Source organism: Carettochelys insculpta, chromosome 2 (assembly GCF_033958435.1).
Source record: "Carettochelys insculpta isolate YL-2023 chromosome 2, ASM3395843v1, whole genome shotgun sequence".
NCBI classification, from domain to species: Eukaryota; Metazoa; Chordata; order Testudines; family Carettochelyidae; genus Carettochelys; species Carettochelys insculpta.
This window is the reverse complement of record NC_134138.1, coordinates 123,933,606-123,949,837: the sequence shown is the minus strand read 5'-3', so window position 1 is coordinate 123,949,837 and position 16,232 is coordinate 123,933,606. Positions and strand designations below refer to the sequence as shown.

The 16,232-nt window shown below is 42.2% G+C and overlaps 1 protein-coding gene across 1 annotated transcript in view; it reads right to left on the bottom strand.

Annotated features, from left to right (window-relative positions):
- The window catches only part of ELOVL2 (ELOVL fatty acid elongase 2), a 34,792-nt gene extending 19,004 nt beyond the window's left edge, over nt 1–15,788 (bottom strand). The window contains exons 1-3 of the mRNA XM_074985911.1: nt 15,758–15,788; nt 12,012–12,199; nt 2,275–2,352 (exon numbers count right to left, since the gene is read on the bottom strand). Of these exons, the coding sequence (XP_074842012.1) occupies nt 2,275–2,352; nt 12,012–12,199; nt 15,758–15,773 (282 nt within the window). The 5' untranslated portion in view covers nt 15,774–15,788. The remainder of the gene's footprint in view (nt 1–2,274; nt 2,353–12,011; nt 12,200–15,757) is intronic.
- Between the last annotated feature and the right edge of the window lie 444 nt (nt 15,789–16,232).

Below are 16,232 nucleotides of genomic sequence, written 5' to 3'. Positions count from 1 at the left end.
TGAGGTCATTGACAGAATGGCCCATTCCATTAAAATGTTGACTAACTGGTTTGTGGATCTGGAGTGTTTTAATGTCTGTTTTGTGCCCTTTGACCCTTTGTCTAAGGGAGTTAGAAGTCTGTCCAATATACAAAGCATCTGGGCGTTGTTGACACATGATGGCATATATGATGTTAGTAGAGGAGCATGAGAAAGAGCCCGTGATTCTGTGAGTAACCTGGTTAGGTCCAGTGATGGTATTTCCAGAGAAGATATGTGGACAAAGCTGGCAGCGGGCTTTGTTGCAGGGAAAGGTTCCAGGACTGGTGTTCCTGGGGTATAGACTGTGGCTGTTAGTAAGGATCCTCATGAGGTTGGGAGGTTGTCTGTAGGAGAGAACATGCGTGTCACCCAGGGTCTTCTGGAGTGTAGCATCCTGATTAAGAATAGGTTGTAGGTCTTTAATAATTTGTTGCAGCGGTCTGAGTTGGGGGCTGTAAGTGATGACCAGTGGTGTTCTGTTCTTGGCTTTTTGGGGCTGATCTTGGAGTAGCTGGTTTCTGGGTATGCTCTGGCCCTGTCGATTTGTTTTTTTACTTCTCCTGGTGGGTAATTCAGGTTTATAAATATTTGGTAAAGTTCTTGTAGTTTTTGGTCTCTGTCAGTTGGATCAGAGCAAATGCGATTATACCTGAGAGCGTGACTATAAACAATGGATCTAGTCACGTGTGCAGGATGGAAACTAGAAGGGTGTAGATAAGTATAGCGATCAGTAGGTTTTCGGTACAGTGTGGTACTGATCAGGCCATCCTTGATTAGTACTTTAGTGTCCAGGAAATGTATCTCTTGCATGTTATAATTGACGCATAAGTTGATGGTGGGGTGTAGATTGTTAAAGTCTCTGTGGAATTCTTCTAGAGCCTCTGTACCATGGGTCCAAATCATAAAGATGTCATCAATGTATCTTAAGTAGAGGAGTGGTAATAGGGGACGAGAGCTGAGGAATCGTTGTTCCAGGTCAGCCATAAATATATTAGCATATTCTGGGGCCATGCGGGTGCCCATAGCAGTTCCACTAATCTGGAGGTATAAATTGTCCCCAAAACGGAAATGATTGTGTGTGAGAACAAAGTAACAGAGGTCAGACACCAGATTGGCTGTGCAGGCATCAGGGATGGTGTTCTTGATTGCTTGTAATCCGTCTTTATGTGGAATATTAGTGTACAGAGCCTCTACATCCATTGTGGCAAGGATGGCGTTATCAGGAACTTTTCCGATGTTTTGTAATTTCCTCAGGAAGTCGGTGGTATCTCGGATATAGCTGGGAGCATTGGTGGCGTAGGGTTTGAGGAGGGAGTCCACGTAACTGGATAGTCCGGTGGTAACTTTTTCTGATTTGTCCTCCTTGCTTACTGTTTTTGGTTCTCTGTGTCTTAAATATTGAGTCTGTTCTGGTCTGGCTATGGTCTGAAGAAGTGGGTCTGTCCCACTAAAGCTCACCTAATAAACTATTTTGCTAGTCTTCAAAGTGCTACTTGACTGCTTTTTGTTTTGATAATCTTAAGGGTGTTTTTCTTGAATTTTAGGGTGAAGGAGTCAGTGCTGCCTGAAGGCTGAATCTCCTGCTAAGGGCGGTAGCAAAGAAACGGAGGGATCCTACATCACATGCACAAGAAGCAGGCACCAACAACACCATGAGAAGACTACGGCCCATTTAAGGTGCAGCCAGGCATGGCTAGCAAAAATCTCTGATTACCAGTGGGAGGATGCACTGACAGCTTGAGTGGAACACCCCCAGGGACATGACCTAAAGAACAGTTTTGGATTTTAAGGCGTGTAATAGGAATCCAGGCTAGAGATGAGCCAAAGGTGCAAAATCTGGGTCCAAGCATTCCCTGAGTTCAGATTGGCTCAGCCTCTAGTTCGGACCCACAAGAAACAGAATTGGCACGGGCAATTTCACCACTGGTTTTTAAATTAAAGGATTTAGGTTTTCCTTAGAAAACCTTTCCACTTTGTATTGGCATCTCTTCTGGTAATTACTGAAAACATGATGCCAAATGAGCCAGAAATACTGGATGTAGACTTTTGTAACCGCCTTTCCAGAGTGACCTGGATCAGCATATAGTACATAAAATCTCCTAGTGTGTAACAAAAAGAAATAAGATGCTGATGGAAAAAAAAATTCTAATGCTAAAGACTAAATAGGCCAACAGTACAAGGAAATTGCACCAAAATGTATAGAAGAATCAACCACAACATCTTTTAGTTACTGAGCTTCTGTTTCTGACTCACCCGGATATCGGCTTCTCCTGCGCTGACAAGGTTCTGACACTGTAAGTTATAGCCTCCTTCCCAACTGGAGAGAATAAGCTGGAACAAAGCACACATGGAAGAATCACACAACAAAAGCATTCATTCATACTCCTCTGTGCTTCTGTTCAGCATCACAGTGGGAATGGCACAGAATTTGGGCCACTGCCGATTCATCTCACGAACAGATGTTATTAAAATAGCCTATTAAAATAGATCAGAAGAGGGTTCTGTCCTGGAATTAAAAAGTTAGAAGGTGGCAGTGAAAATGTGCAATGCAACAAAATCTTTGTTGGACTTGACACTTCAAACCTCTCACAGATAGTCATCCCTAACCGTAGTTATCAACCTGCAGCTCCTTATGAAGTCTTGTGCACCTTTTGTAGAGGGCCTGTGTTTTCAGTGACACTGTTCTGTCAGACACCTCCAACCACCAGAAGTGGCAGACAGACTCCTGGTGCTGCCAGTGTTCTTCCCTGTTCCCACAAACAAACCGCAAGTGTGTTTGTACTGGGGGGAGGAAATAGATGTCCCCCTGCCCATACACATTTAACCAATGAGAAGAGAGTATGTATTGTACTGAATGAAGTTACAAAAAGCCTTAAAATAATTCCATAAGTGTCCTGATGCTGCTTTAACATGCCACATGAATGTGTGATGAGCTAATACCATGTATCACAGTAGACCTCCAACTTGCATGGAGGCTGCATTCTTGCGCAGCCCTGTGCAAGTCAAATTATGCATAGCTTAGAGAGCCAGGAAACTGGCCAGCACAACAGTGCTCGTCAGTTTCCTGTCTCCTGTGAATGGCGGGCAGCCGAGAGCCCCTGACTCTCACCACCCGTGATAGGAGTGGGGAAACCTGACAGCAAGAGTCAGGCTGCTGCTCCTGACGGGAGCAGTTCTCCCACTCCCGTCAGTGGCAGCAGTCAAGAATCTTGCTCTTGGCTGCCGCCCAGGAGCAGGGAAACTGACCAGCACAGTTGCTGCACTGGTCAATTTCCCAGCCCCCTGAGTGGCAGGCAGCCTGAAGCCAGGTGCCAGCTCTCCACCACTCAGTCGTATTAACCCGAGATTCATGCAACTCGTGTGCACATCTCAGAGTTCTGCTGTAGTACAAATGTAAAAATAAAAGGGATCTCACTGTGACTATTCTGTGGGTCTCTAGAAGTCCATCCCATGGAATGTGAGCACAGTGCCTCCAGAAACTAAAATTAATGGGGGTGACTAGGCAAATCCACTCCAGCTGTAACCCCTCTCTGAAAAGGTGCAGCCACCTGGAGAGCTTGCACGTACTGGTTCAAACTTGATTTTCCAGAGAGTATTGAACAAAGAAAATACTTTTGTTTAAAATAACTGGAATTTAAACTGATATAATGCTTTTTTTTTTGTTCTGAAAATGGACAGAACCATCTATCCAAAGAAGGTGGGGTCCAACTCTTTTGGAACGACTATCACTGGCCAGAATCCCTGTTAGACTGGTGGAGAGAGCTCTGGTAAGCTTATTACGTGCATGCAGACCTTCCTATTGTTCTTACTATGTTTGATCTGTAAAACTTACCCATAGCTCTTTCTAAGCAAGTACACATCTTCTCAAGGTATAATTTATAACGGTGGGCAATTATAGCCTTTTAGGAGACAATGGAATTCAGACACACAAACTGTTTAGATGGTTTGGTTTGCTTGGGACCTCACAGCATAGGCAGGGAACCGGGCGGTCTGGAAAAAAAACTGCTGAGTGGGAAGACAGATTTCGATCCAAGAGTGGTGAAGGCTGAGGCATGAGGAACCTAAAGTGGATATCCTTACTGTGCTACAAAGGAGGGATATAGGTGGAGGTGTCCTGACTTGTGACAGAGGAAAGGATCTGGCCATTGGAAAAGCATCTCTGAAGTAAATAACAAGCATCTCTGTGGCTCCACATAACTTTAGCATACCTCAGTTTCCCCAAATTTAAATGGGAGAGGGATGAGGATTAACTAAGAGTGATGAGGTTTTACTTATTTGGAAAGTGGAGTGGGATGAAAGAATGGGGGTGGGGGACAACCCAGTAAGCTTGTCTCTGAAAGGATTATTTTTCTTTGTCCTGAAGACCAAACTGAAGTAAGTAGTCTGTGTATTGAGGCCTCTGCCATTTACAGGAGAAAACAAACCTTTGAGCTTACACTGTATTCACCTTCTGTCTGAGAACGTAAGTATTTCACAGCAGGCCCAGGAGGGTGATGATGAAATAGATCAAAAGGAAGATCAGTGGCTTGTTTTTCAGAGGTGGCAATGAAGTACCATGGCTTAAGATATACAGAAATGTGTTCTTTTAGTGGCAGGACCCAACAGCTATGCAGTTTGCTTCTTTTTCTCAGCTAATGCATTTGTGCTTCAGGTAGAGGCATGTCCTCCTTAGGCTACAGGTTTAAATCCTCCTTGTCAGCTGTGCTTGTAGTCACAGATATGAAGTCACCTTTCATTACCCGAAGTCACTTCAGATCCCATTGGTTTACCTCTGGAAAAAAAACAGTCCAAATGACTCGTCTATGGACACTGGGAAGTCTGTGGCAGAGCTTGGAATGGAACTGAAATTGCTTGTCTGCTAGTGTCTGACTTAGTCACAAGCCCACCTTCTCATCTGGAAAAGCAAAAAGCCACTTTGTGTTGCTTTGGGTCAGCAAAATGAGCTTTTAAATCTCTCAAGGATACTCTCCGCTCTATTTGTTCCCAGTTTTAAGTTACTTTAAGGAAACAGACTGGTTTTATAATAGTATATAACTTTTTAAAATGTTTTAATTGCCGTGTCAGTGAAATCAGATTGTCCCCTACTCCATCACCACCTTCTGGATTTAAATAAAGCCTCGAGAAGCATTTGCACTCCATGCAGAGCTGTGAAATTCAGAGACAGTGTAGGAACTAAGTCTGGACACTGTACATAAAGCAGGCAGGAGGGTTTATTACACACAGCGCTGGTGGTTCTGAGTTGGTTGCATGGTTCAAACTGGATGAAGCTCAAATGTAAACCAATGCCACTAATGATGAAAATTAAATGGGAATTGTTTCAGAAATATAGCTAAAGACTGGCAAATAGAATAGGACATGGCTTTTACAAATCTGTATCAAAAGAAGTCTTATACAGTCCCTTTAAAATGGCAGGTGCCTGTAGCCAGAACAAGCCATTCAGTATCTGCTGTGCTGCAAGGATAGATGTTGGAAAAGTGGATTTATGAAGTGACAATAATTAAACACTTCTCCAGGTCTGTACTGGGGGTGGGGGGGGGTTAAATGTGGGGGTGAGAAGAGAAGATTCCCTCACCCCACCTTTAGAACAGTTCAGATACCATTGGCCTTCTTCACAAGGGGTGCTGGGGGTAGAACGGGACCATTGCCTTGCATATCTAGCTGAGGGAGAGCCCCTTGCAAATACTTGGCACAGCTGAAGTCTCACAACATGCTCTGCCAAAGTTTCAGTTCCCACGTCTTGCATTCTATCATGCACCTCCAGGGGTTGTGTTCTCTGGCCTCTGTGCACTCGCTTCTCTCACAGAAAATGTCTTGTGCAAAAGAGGATTGAAATAACCCACAAATCTCAACAGATTTATGCCAGTTGTGTCCTTGCACTTTCCCCTGATAGAGGAGGGGCTGGCACTATTGTAGAAAAAGAGGACCATTGTCAGCAAGGCTTATAGTGGGCCACAACCTGTGGGAAAACTAATATCAGCAGACCTTTGGCCCACTCTAGCATTCCTCTCTCTCATCCCAGCACTCTGCCCTGGCTCTCCTGCCCTGTCCCGGTCCCAACCCCCCTGGATTTTTGATGAACGGTACGTAGGGAATTACAAAACAACATAGACAGTAAATTACAGGCCTGTGCACTGAATGGGAGCTCCTAGCTCACCAGTTGTCCCTCCTGCTGCACATCAATTTCGCCCTGCAGCAGAATTGAGGAGAGTTGCTGTATCCGGCAGAAGCAATTCCGGGGTGGGGGGCAAGAGGAGGAGAGAGGAAGGAAGGCTACTGCCTAATTGCTTTTTTGTGCAGTCTCCCTCAAAGCCCTTGCTAACAACTTCCCATAGCTTTTTCTCCTTCTGCAAAGCAAACGGGAGGATACAATCACAGCCCTGCACAGGCATACAATTGGTATCCATATCCACAAAAATTATCCATGGATGTCTGCAGCCACATCCACAGAGGCAGATACCTGTGGCTATAAAATGGACACTTACAAATTTACAGAGTTCTAAATGCAAAATTTGTATCCACTAGCATGAGCCATGGATGTTCACATCCACATCTGCAGAAAATTGCTGGCTCTACAATTAGCTCTAGCAGGGCAGGTCTGAATTACCTCAGTAGGAGTACCCAGGCTCTCCAGTGAGTTTGTGCTCTGGTTGCTAGCCAGGGCTAAAGTGTGCAGTGCTGTGTTCTATTACCATATTTTCTAGATTAAAGCTCACAGGAGCATGCCTACTCATGTTACAGCCACACTTGAAGTGCAGACATACTATCAGGTTGGACAGTGACTGCTGGAGCACACTGCCTTTCAGGGCAGGAAATATTTGTTTTTCTTCTCTTCTGAACAGTAGTTGGCTGTAAATACATTTAAAAAATTACAGAATTGTGGCTCTTGCACAAACAGAGTGCTCTGAGACGTAGTGTCATCCGAATGAGGTTCAGACGTGCTGGCACAGTAAGGAAAGAAGCCTGCACCTTGCTAAAACACCTCTTCAGAAGATAAACAGAGAAAAGACCTAATATCTCCCTTGCGTCATTAAATAAATCTTGAACAAAAAAGGTATGTTAAGGTCTTGGATATGTTTTCTGGGGTCAGAATTTACTTGTCCACCACCTGCAAAATTGGTAATCAAATCCCTGCACATCTAGATGAAAATTTACCCTCTCTGGTATCCCTGGAAGTGTGTGTATGTAGGTTGTCTATTTTTAGATGATTCTCAAAGAATCCAAGGCTTTAGATAGGTAGCTGTGAAGCAGCGTAGCTACTACTTAAATCTTTCTGCTTGTGTGATGTTAACACCTGCAATACTCTATTGTCAGGACAACTGTAAACTACCTAAGGAGGCAATGCAGGCTAAGAGGTTCGGCCTGGGATTGGAACCAGGGATTAATGAGTTCTAAACCCAGCACTGCCCCTTGCTGACTGTCTGCTGTTGCTAAATCACATAACTTTAGCATACCTCAGTTTCCCCAAATTTAAGTGGGAGAGGGATGAGGATTAGCTAGCTGATGTTTAGAAATAACCTTTAAAGATGTAAAGTGTGATGCAAATATTAAACCTTCAGGGTTACAGGAGCTACTGAGAATAGCAGGTGTTCCATGTGACTCTTTGGTACAGGTAAAGTAATCCTACTTCTGCATTTGAAAAGTTAATTGTACTTGATTTGATATCAAACTGTCGTTGGATAACCTGATGCAATTCCTGCTGAAGTCAATAAGGGCTGAGCTACATCTCAGAGCAGTGCCTGATTTGTGGAAAGGGGAAAATATCATCCGCTACCAAAGAAAACAGGGAGCTTGAAAGGTCAGTAGGAAAGACAAGGCATTTAATTTATTTCACAGGGAACAGAAAGAACAACGTGGTCAGCTAGAACAACTGCTACTGAAAATAGTAAACTCAGCCCCCTGAGGTCTCCAAACTCAGCTCAAGGAAGAGCAGCCCCCGAGAAAGGAACAGTAACCATGCTGGGTTCTCACTTCATAGACATTTTTACATTCATTGCATTGGTTTTTTTTTGTGACCTTTTACTTCCCAGAGGAAATATCTTAAATCCAGAATTTTTATTTTTTTCCTGCAAATTACAAAAAATTGCTCTTAATTTGCTTTCTCCAGGTTCCCTCTTCCCTTTCCTTCTGCTCCTCCCCTTAAAAGACTGAAGAAAGCTTTTTTGCATTAATTAAGGAATGAGAATTTATCAGATGCTTAGCACATGTGGTAAGCTTTCCATTTATGTGAACACTGGACTCAGGCTGCATCTAGATTCAGTCCAGCTGCTGGCAGCATAATGCAAATGAGGGTGCATGCTGTTGCAAAGGTGCATACATTTGCATATTTATACAGCTCTTTTGCATATCTGCAGCGGAAAACCAGCAGCGTAGACCTGGTTCTGCTGGCAAAACCCCCCTTTTGCTGGTCGCCCCTTGTGCCTGGAAAAAATCGGGGATAAGGGGCTGCTAAAAAAGGGGAGTTTTGCCAGCAGAATCACATCTACACTGCTTATTTTTTGCCGGCAACAGCCTCTGACAGCAGGGAGAGCTTATGGGAACACACAAATTAGCTGTTCAAATATGCAAAATGAGTCCATTTGCATTTCAAAAATGCTCATTTCCATCAAGCGGCCAGTACTACGGCTCACTGTTGCCCTAGCCAAGGGTAAAAGTTCTCTCAAATAGCAGCTGCTATTTTGAAATAATTACAAGAGCATCTACGCAATGCAACCAGTATTTGGAAATAATTTCAAAATAGCAGATACCTTACTTTGAAACTGGTAAACCTCATTGTCCAAGGAACAGTGCCTATTTTGAAAGCACTATTTTGAAATAAGGGTTGTGCAAACAGGAAATAGAGCCTATTTCAAATTAAGCCATGTTGCGTCCAATGGCTCTTTTTCAAAATAGGCTCTACGGCTGTAGATGCTGCATTTCGAAATGCATTTTTTCATGTAGCAGCATTATTTTGAAATAAAACTATTCCACAATACCTCTTCCAGAATAGTTTATTCAGGAATAACGCTGTGTAGACATAGCCAGACACAAGTGAGATTCAGATTCCTAGTGGCCAGGTGGTCTTACCCACAGCACTGTTCCTCTTCTACATTGGCCTGTAGCATTTGTTGGAAAAAGATAACATTTCCTAGGGTTTTAAAAAACATCCTGTACTATTTAATAAAGACATTATGCCATTGTTATAGAATTTTATAGGCTGGAGGGGAGGAGGGACAAAACCTGGGACTTGACTTTAGAGCTGTCGAATACCTGTAATTTCAATGAGACACAATAGCAGCTGCAGCTGCTCAGCATATCAGACAACCAGACCCTGATTTAGCTGGATATCTCCTCCACTAAGTTGTACACAACTTTCAGCCCTGTTGACTTCATCCTTATTATCTTCCATCAGGCCCTGATCCTGTAAAGTTCCAAGGATTATCAACTCCCACCTCATCAGGAGTGCTCAGCAGCATGCAAGGTTGGGTCCTCACAGATATAACTGCAGTCATATAATGCATACTGGAGTTTTTCTTTCTGTGAGAGTGGCACTTCCATTTCCCTTTCCCTCAGCCCATGCTGGTGTCAATGAAGGCTGCTTTTATCACCTGCTGTGGGGGCCGGCTGGCCTCTCAGTAGAAATAGAAGATTGTACTTACTCCAGGCTCACAGCACTTCCACAGAGATCTGAGTTCTGATCTCTAGTACTGTTCTTTCACTAACGTGCCAGGAGAGCCTGTACGGGCACTCTTATACACTTAAAACTTCACAGGTTTGCCCTCTCCATAGCTTGCTGTATTCATAATTGTGCTCTCCCTCTGCTCCTCAGCTAAGATTTAACTGGCAATGTGAAGCTGAGGTCATTTCTAACTAAGGCTTTATTTTCACAAAATTTATCCCATCCCGTTACGAAGTAAATAATTAGAATTTCATCTACTAAAATGCACAAAACTTATTTTGCGATGCATTGACCCAGTTTTGTTTTTATTTATCTTGTTCATTAGTGCACACAATTTGAATATTTTAGTGGGTCTTCCATTCATTAATTCCAGTTTGTGCGGTGCCACAGTAATTCCGAAGTTTGCTTACTAGGTGGGTAATGTTCTGTATGCCTCTGCCCCAAATTAAACATCAGACCTCACGAGAGTTACCTTTGGCTCCTTAAAGTGTCATATAGAGGCCAGGACATTGAGTACATTGAGCTTGTACTCATTCTTCCCAAGTTTGGGGCTTGATCTTGCACTCTTCACATGCCCCTAGTAATTGCTAAAGCCCACGTGAATTCTGACTGGGAGGAGACCCTTCATGTGGAATTGGCCACTTGTGTGACTGCAGAAGCCAGAACTGAGCCTGTGGTTTTGACCAGGCAAATTGACTTGAGTTCAAAAGAAATTCCCTTTACATTTGCGTGTCTTCAGGTCCTGTTTGACTACAGAGCAAAGCACCGCTTGCCTCTGTACTGAGGGAGCAATCTGTGTTGGTTTCTCACTCACCAGTGACTCTCTACTGGTGCCCTGTGCTGCAGTGGGAAGTCTGGAATGTTGTGAGAGTAGGTGGAAGAGGCCTGAAATGTCGTCTAGCTCCTCCAGAGGTCACTCCTAAAACAAGTGCATAATTCAGTCTGGGCTTCTCATCCCGCCTGGGTTACTTACCAGACAAACAGGGAAGGGTTATTTTTAGCAGGCTAGTGCTAAGGGTGAGTAACTGGAATTAATTACTCAGAAACCAAAAACATCTTAAATGCAAGATTGTTTAGAGCTGTGGTTACTAAGTGATACCAGTTCTGTTAAGACTTCTGTCCCTGCTCCTATTCTCCATCATTTTGGTGACCCAGGGCAAAGTGTTTCTGCAGGGGCCACTATGCTCCTGTTGCCATTTCTCACCAGTTGTGCTTGTTCTAAATCAGCAAGAGAGGATGAGTTGCTCAAAATCTCTCTCATTGCTCACTCAGTAGTTTCCATGCCTGAACAATCCAGACTCAGCATTTGGTGCTATACCCAAGATCTTTCTTTGTTCAACCGACAGATGTTTGGGAATGGAACCACACGTGTTACAATGAAGTGTTTTAGACCAGTGCAGTTTTTCTAAAGGTGATCAGCATGAACACAGAATGTGGGGCTGTATTTTCTCAGAACACTCCCTAAATGGAGGAGAAAATGATCAGACTTACTTGGGTTCTATCCCTGGTTCTTCCACAAAGTTCTTGTGTGTGACTCTGGGCAATCATTTAATCTCGCCCTCAATTTCCCCATTTGCAAAATAAGAAAACTAATGCTGCTTTAGAACAGAGCTGGTTGCATTATTCAGTAACTCACCAGAGAAACTGAGCCATCTTTTCTGTTCATAACAGCTTATAGTTTCTGTGAATGTCAACATTACTGATCATTAGTCACCTGACTTGCAGCCTAGAGTTTCCCAAACTCTCCGAGTCAGCTGACTTTTTGCTTTTCATGGCATGTGATTAGTCACCATGCACTCCCTGACTGATGCTAGAATCCTGGTAAGCAGGAGTGTAAAGAAATTATACCGAATAGCAAATAATTACTAGCATAGACTCTTCTACATAATCTCTTCTGTTACGTAGAAATAGGGGTATTTGAACAAATGGCCATTCCCTAAACATACATGCAAACTATAAAACAAAACAAGACATAGGAATGAGACACATGGGTAAGAATTTTTTTTTAAGTGGACCAACTTCTGTTGGTCAGAGAGACAAGCTTTCTAGTGCTCTCAACAATAGAGCCTAATAAAAACTATGACCTCTGTTTTAGCAGACCGACTAATTCTAGATATTTTTTAATGATGGCTTTGCGATCCATTGCTAGCAGGTGCTTCAGGAGTCAAATTATTATATAGTGTCACTGATTGATTGATCGTTAAATTGTCCGAAAGAGATTGCCATTTGAAAGCCCAGATTACTCTGAAAGTTGCTTTATTAAAATATTTCTGTAATGAAAAATGACTTACTGCTTGCTCTTCTCAGATACGTTACTGCATTTAAGAAAACTTACCTCTATGAGCATGTACAAGGAAAGCACTGTAACTCCAAGGTTATATACAATAAGATGACCCCTGAGAGAGAATGCAGGCCTGTTCTTCATAAACATGGTGCCCAGCCATATGGAAAGCAGATATATTACAGTAAGGAAAAATGTGGGTAGGTAGGAATCCAACAGGAACCATCCTCTGACCCTGGAATCTGAACAGAAACAAATGCAGTGAGCAATTCAAAATGGCTTGCTCAGTATTGCTAAAAGGAGGCAACCTATGCTCACAAGAATGTTCTTCTGTTAAAGGCACAGACAAGAACGTGCCAAGACTTGCCTTGCCAACATGGATACTATGACATTGCAAATAACCTGACCTAACATTCCAAAGATGATACTATGTACAATAATGGCCTGGCAGAATACTCATTTCCTTTCAACAAAGGTCTGTGGTTAAAATTTAAATATACAATGGTCATCTGTTCATGGACAAATAGTCTGCATTTTAAATAGTAGCGTATACTTTCAAAAATGCATGTTTGAAAAACTATTACTTCACGGACAGTAGCGGTGTTCTTGTTTCATTACAGATTTTAACTTTATTTATTAGAGAGCCTTTGCATAGGGGAAAACTTTCAAACAGTGTTTTGCTGATCATCAAATATATTTGTTGTTTAAACCAAGGGCTAAAAGCCCTCTGGCAGATGAGGAGTTGTATAAAGTCGTGTGACCAGTTTTTCTTACGTTTAAGAACTTCTACATGAAAAACACAAGAGAAACTTTTTCCTGCTGCCCTGCCCCCTCCTCCTCCCAAGCACCATCTCCAGTGACATTATTGGTCCACTAGGATTTGAGAACTGGCACTGGCCCTAAAGTAAATTGAGCCTGAGGCCCACTGAGGTAGAGTAAGAGGCCACTGAGGTCCTGCCCCTGACTGTTAAGAGACAACTGCAGGAAGAGATGAAAAATGAAAATTCCTACCATAACAGCACAGGTGTACTCAGGGAAGTATGTGAACCAACCAATGTGGTAGCACAGTGACAAGTTTCTCCTAAGATGAAAGACTGAAGTCCCATTTTTCCCCTCTTCTAATAAGCTCCTTGGAATGTGTGTCTGGGCCTGAATGGCTTTAGAACCATCTTTCTGAGCACTACTACTGTTTTCATCGGCTTGTGTTACTCTAGCTGATTTGAGCTATTAATATTCAATTCCTTTCAAGTGGCAGCCATTCCCGTGAGACTTTGCATTTCAAATAGCAACTCTGAATCTCTGAGTTAGTTAGCACAGGCAGTACTTGCTTTACCTAAGTGCATTCTGAAGCCTCGGGGGAGCGATAGTATTTGCTATGTGGTTATGTTAACTGCAAGTCATCTGAAATACTTGGCTCTAGAGACACTGGAGAGAAGGATCAGACAGGTAGCCATGTTAGTCTGTGTCTTCAAAAACAACAAGAAGTCCTGTGGCACCTTAGACTAACAGATATTCTGGAGCATAAGCTTTCATGGACAAAGACCCACTTCATCAGATGCATTAGCAGGTCTTTGCCCATGAAAGCTTATGCTCCAAAATATATCTGTTAGTCCATAAGGTGCTACAGAACTTCTGGAGAGAAGGATGGAAGAGCATGGCCTTCACACAGATAGTTATTAGACTTCATCAGCTAGCTTGTATTAAAGGCCCATTTTACAAGTATTTTCTGGGAAGCGATTCTATTTATTTTCAAAATAGATTCAGGCAGAAATCGTGCAATCTAAAGTTTTGCAAAGATCAAATATGCTTCAGAATTGATGGAGGTGATTGCCACTTTCAGAGGAATAAAAAAACCCACTAGTTTCCTGTTTTAAAGTATCTTCTAACTATATTCCCTTTAAGGAAGAAATGTTAAGATTGGAATAATGTTAACCTGAAGAAATGCAAGAATGAGGCATCTGAAAACTCTGATCATCTTTACAATTGCACTATAATTTAGGTCTTCATATTCTGAGTCAGGAAGCAAGTATGACCCCGCAGGTGATAGCTATAGCAAAAACAGACAAATACCAGAGAGGGTCTGAAAAGCAACTTTTGAATCTGCACTAGGCTTAGTGAGATTTTGGATCTCAGCCTGAAGAGTTCTTGATACCTGCTGCTTTCACTGCAAACAGCATCTCTCAGGGCTAGTTCCTTTTGTTAACTAGATGGACCACATGAAGATGGGATTATTCTTATAGCTGGTCAAAAAATGGAGTTTCCTTTCTGCAGAAAATTTGGAGATTTTAAAGTCTGATTTCATCCTAAATCAGGATGAAAACAAAGCCTGATGTTCATGACACAACATAGTCCAAACATTTTGTTTTAACTTTCTCAGTGCTGACTTATTTTATTATAAAAATTATAATGATTTACAATTATAAATAATGCAACAAATCAAAAAGTAAAAATAAAACATTCTGACCTCATTGAAACCAAACATGTCAAGTTTCCGTGGAAGTTGAGACCAAATGCGCACAGTCTCAGAAAATGCTATTTTGCTGTGTTGTCATTTTCTTATGGGAAAACTGTTCTAAAATTTTTGAACAGCTTTTCCTATTAGATGCATTTTTGACGATCTAAAATCTGAGTCACTGATACCATGCAAGTATTAATGAGACAGGAAAATTCATATCTAGTGTCTGGTTTGTGTTTATATGGCCTTCATTACCATAACATCTGAGTGCATAAAAATATAGCTATGTATTTTGCAAATACTTGGGCTGCCAGTGACAGATGTACATTCTATTTATTCTATAATCATTTTTCCCTCCAGAATTAGTTATCTTTGGTCCAGGTTGGCTCTAGAATGTATTCAGGAGTGGAAGCAAGATGCATTTTATCCCTGCATATCCTATGAGCAATGTTCCCTCTATTTTTTCCAGCCATGAGTGAAATAAATTTTGTTATGTGCTCCAAGGCATGTTGAGAAGTGCACCGCCAATAGAAACACATGCTGACAGCTGTGAGCACTCTGCTAAGCAGCTGGACGGCACCTGAATATCTCCTGAATGGTTGTCCAAGTGCTCAGCTTACAGGGAACACTGCCTATGCGTACAGCCAATATATTTGGTGGCTCAAGTGAAGGAAAGTTGATGTTGGGGCCAGAGGCCCAAATGTGATGAGAAGTGTTTGTAATTCTATACTTTGCGTATTATTTACGGTTGAGAATGTAAATGCAGAATATGATGAGGTAGTGTGATATATCTAGGTGTAAACAAGTAGCATACGTTTAGCTAGATAAAGAGCTAGAGTTAAGGTTGCTTTCGAAACTATAATTCAATGTAACTGAGTTTTCAACAGATTTTTAACTATATTATGTGGTAAAGATTTTTTTTTCTAAATCACTGACTCGTGATTTTTCGGTGACACAGTGCTGGAGTTCAACCTGAGACACACCACAGTGTATCTCAAGAATGGGGTTGCAAGATTTGATCGTGCATATTCCTGGACGTTTCATCACATGACACAATCTTTAATTAATGTTTAATCCTTAGGAACTCCAGGACAAACCTGGAAGGCTGGTAATTCAGATTTTTCAGAAAGTGGGTGCTCTGTGGTTTGAGAAAAATCTGGCATCTTTATGGTCTTCGCAGCAAGTCACTCTGAATTTCTAGTCAGCTTTGAATATCTTGGTCATTGTCTCCATGAAAGCACCTGCTTTTCTTATTTTCAATTCTTGTACTGCATCTGAAGATGATTCAAATAGCTGTTTGCACATGAAAAGGTGAATTATTTGGAGTCATGAAAAGCACGCTTACCTCGAGGCCCAAACATATAATCTACAAATGTGTTTACTTCCTGGTCCAAAGCCTTCAGCTGCTCCTAGAAGACACATAACTAAGTGTTACTTATACCTCACACACAAAATACAACAGGCAAACAGACATTCAGAGAGCCTATTTATACACAGGTTTCTCAAGGCACCTGAAAACTATCACCCCATTTTTTAAAAAAGTGGTCTTTTGACATGAAAGGATTTAGGGCAATTTTCCACTGTGGCTACACCTATACCTCCCATTAACGCCATTAGGGGAAGCAGCACGCACCCACCACAACAGACCCTGGGGCCATGTCTGAAGTTATTGTGTAGTGTAAAGTCCGACTTTGAAATTGCGCATCCACACAAACAACCTCCATCCGCTATTTCAAAATAGCGTCCCAGTACTTCGAAATGAAGAGTCTACACACCCCATGCCCCAATTTCGAAATAATGGCCAGGAAATGCTGCAGAGA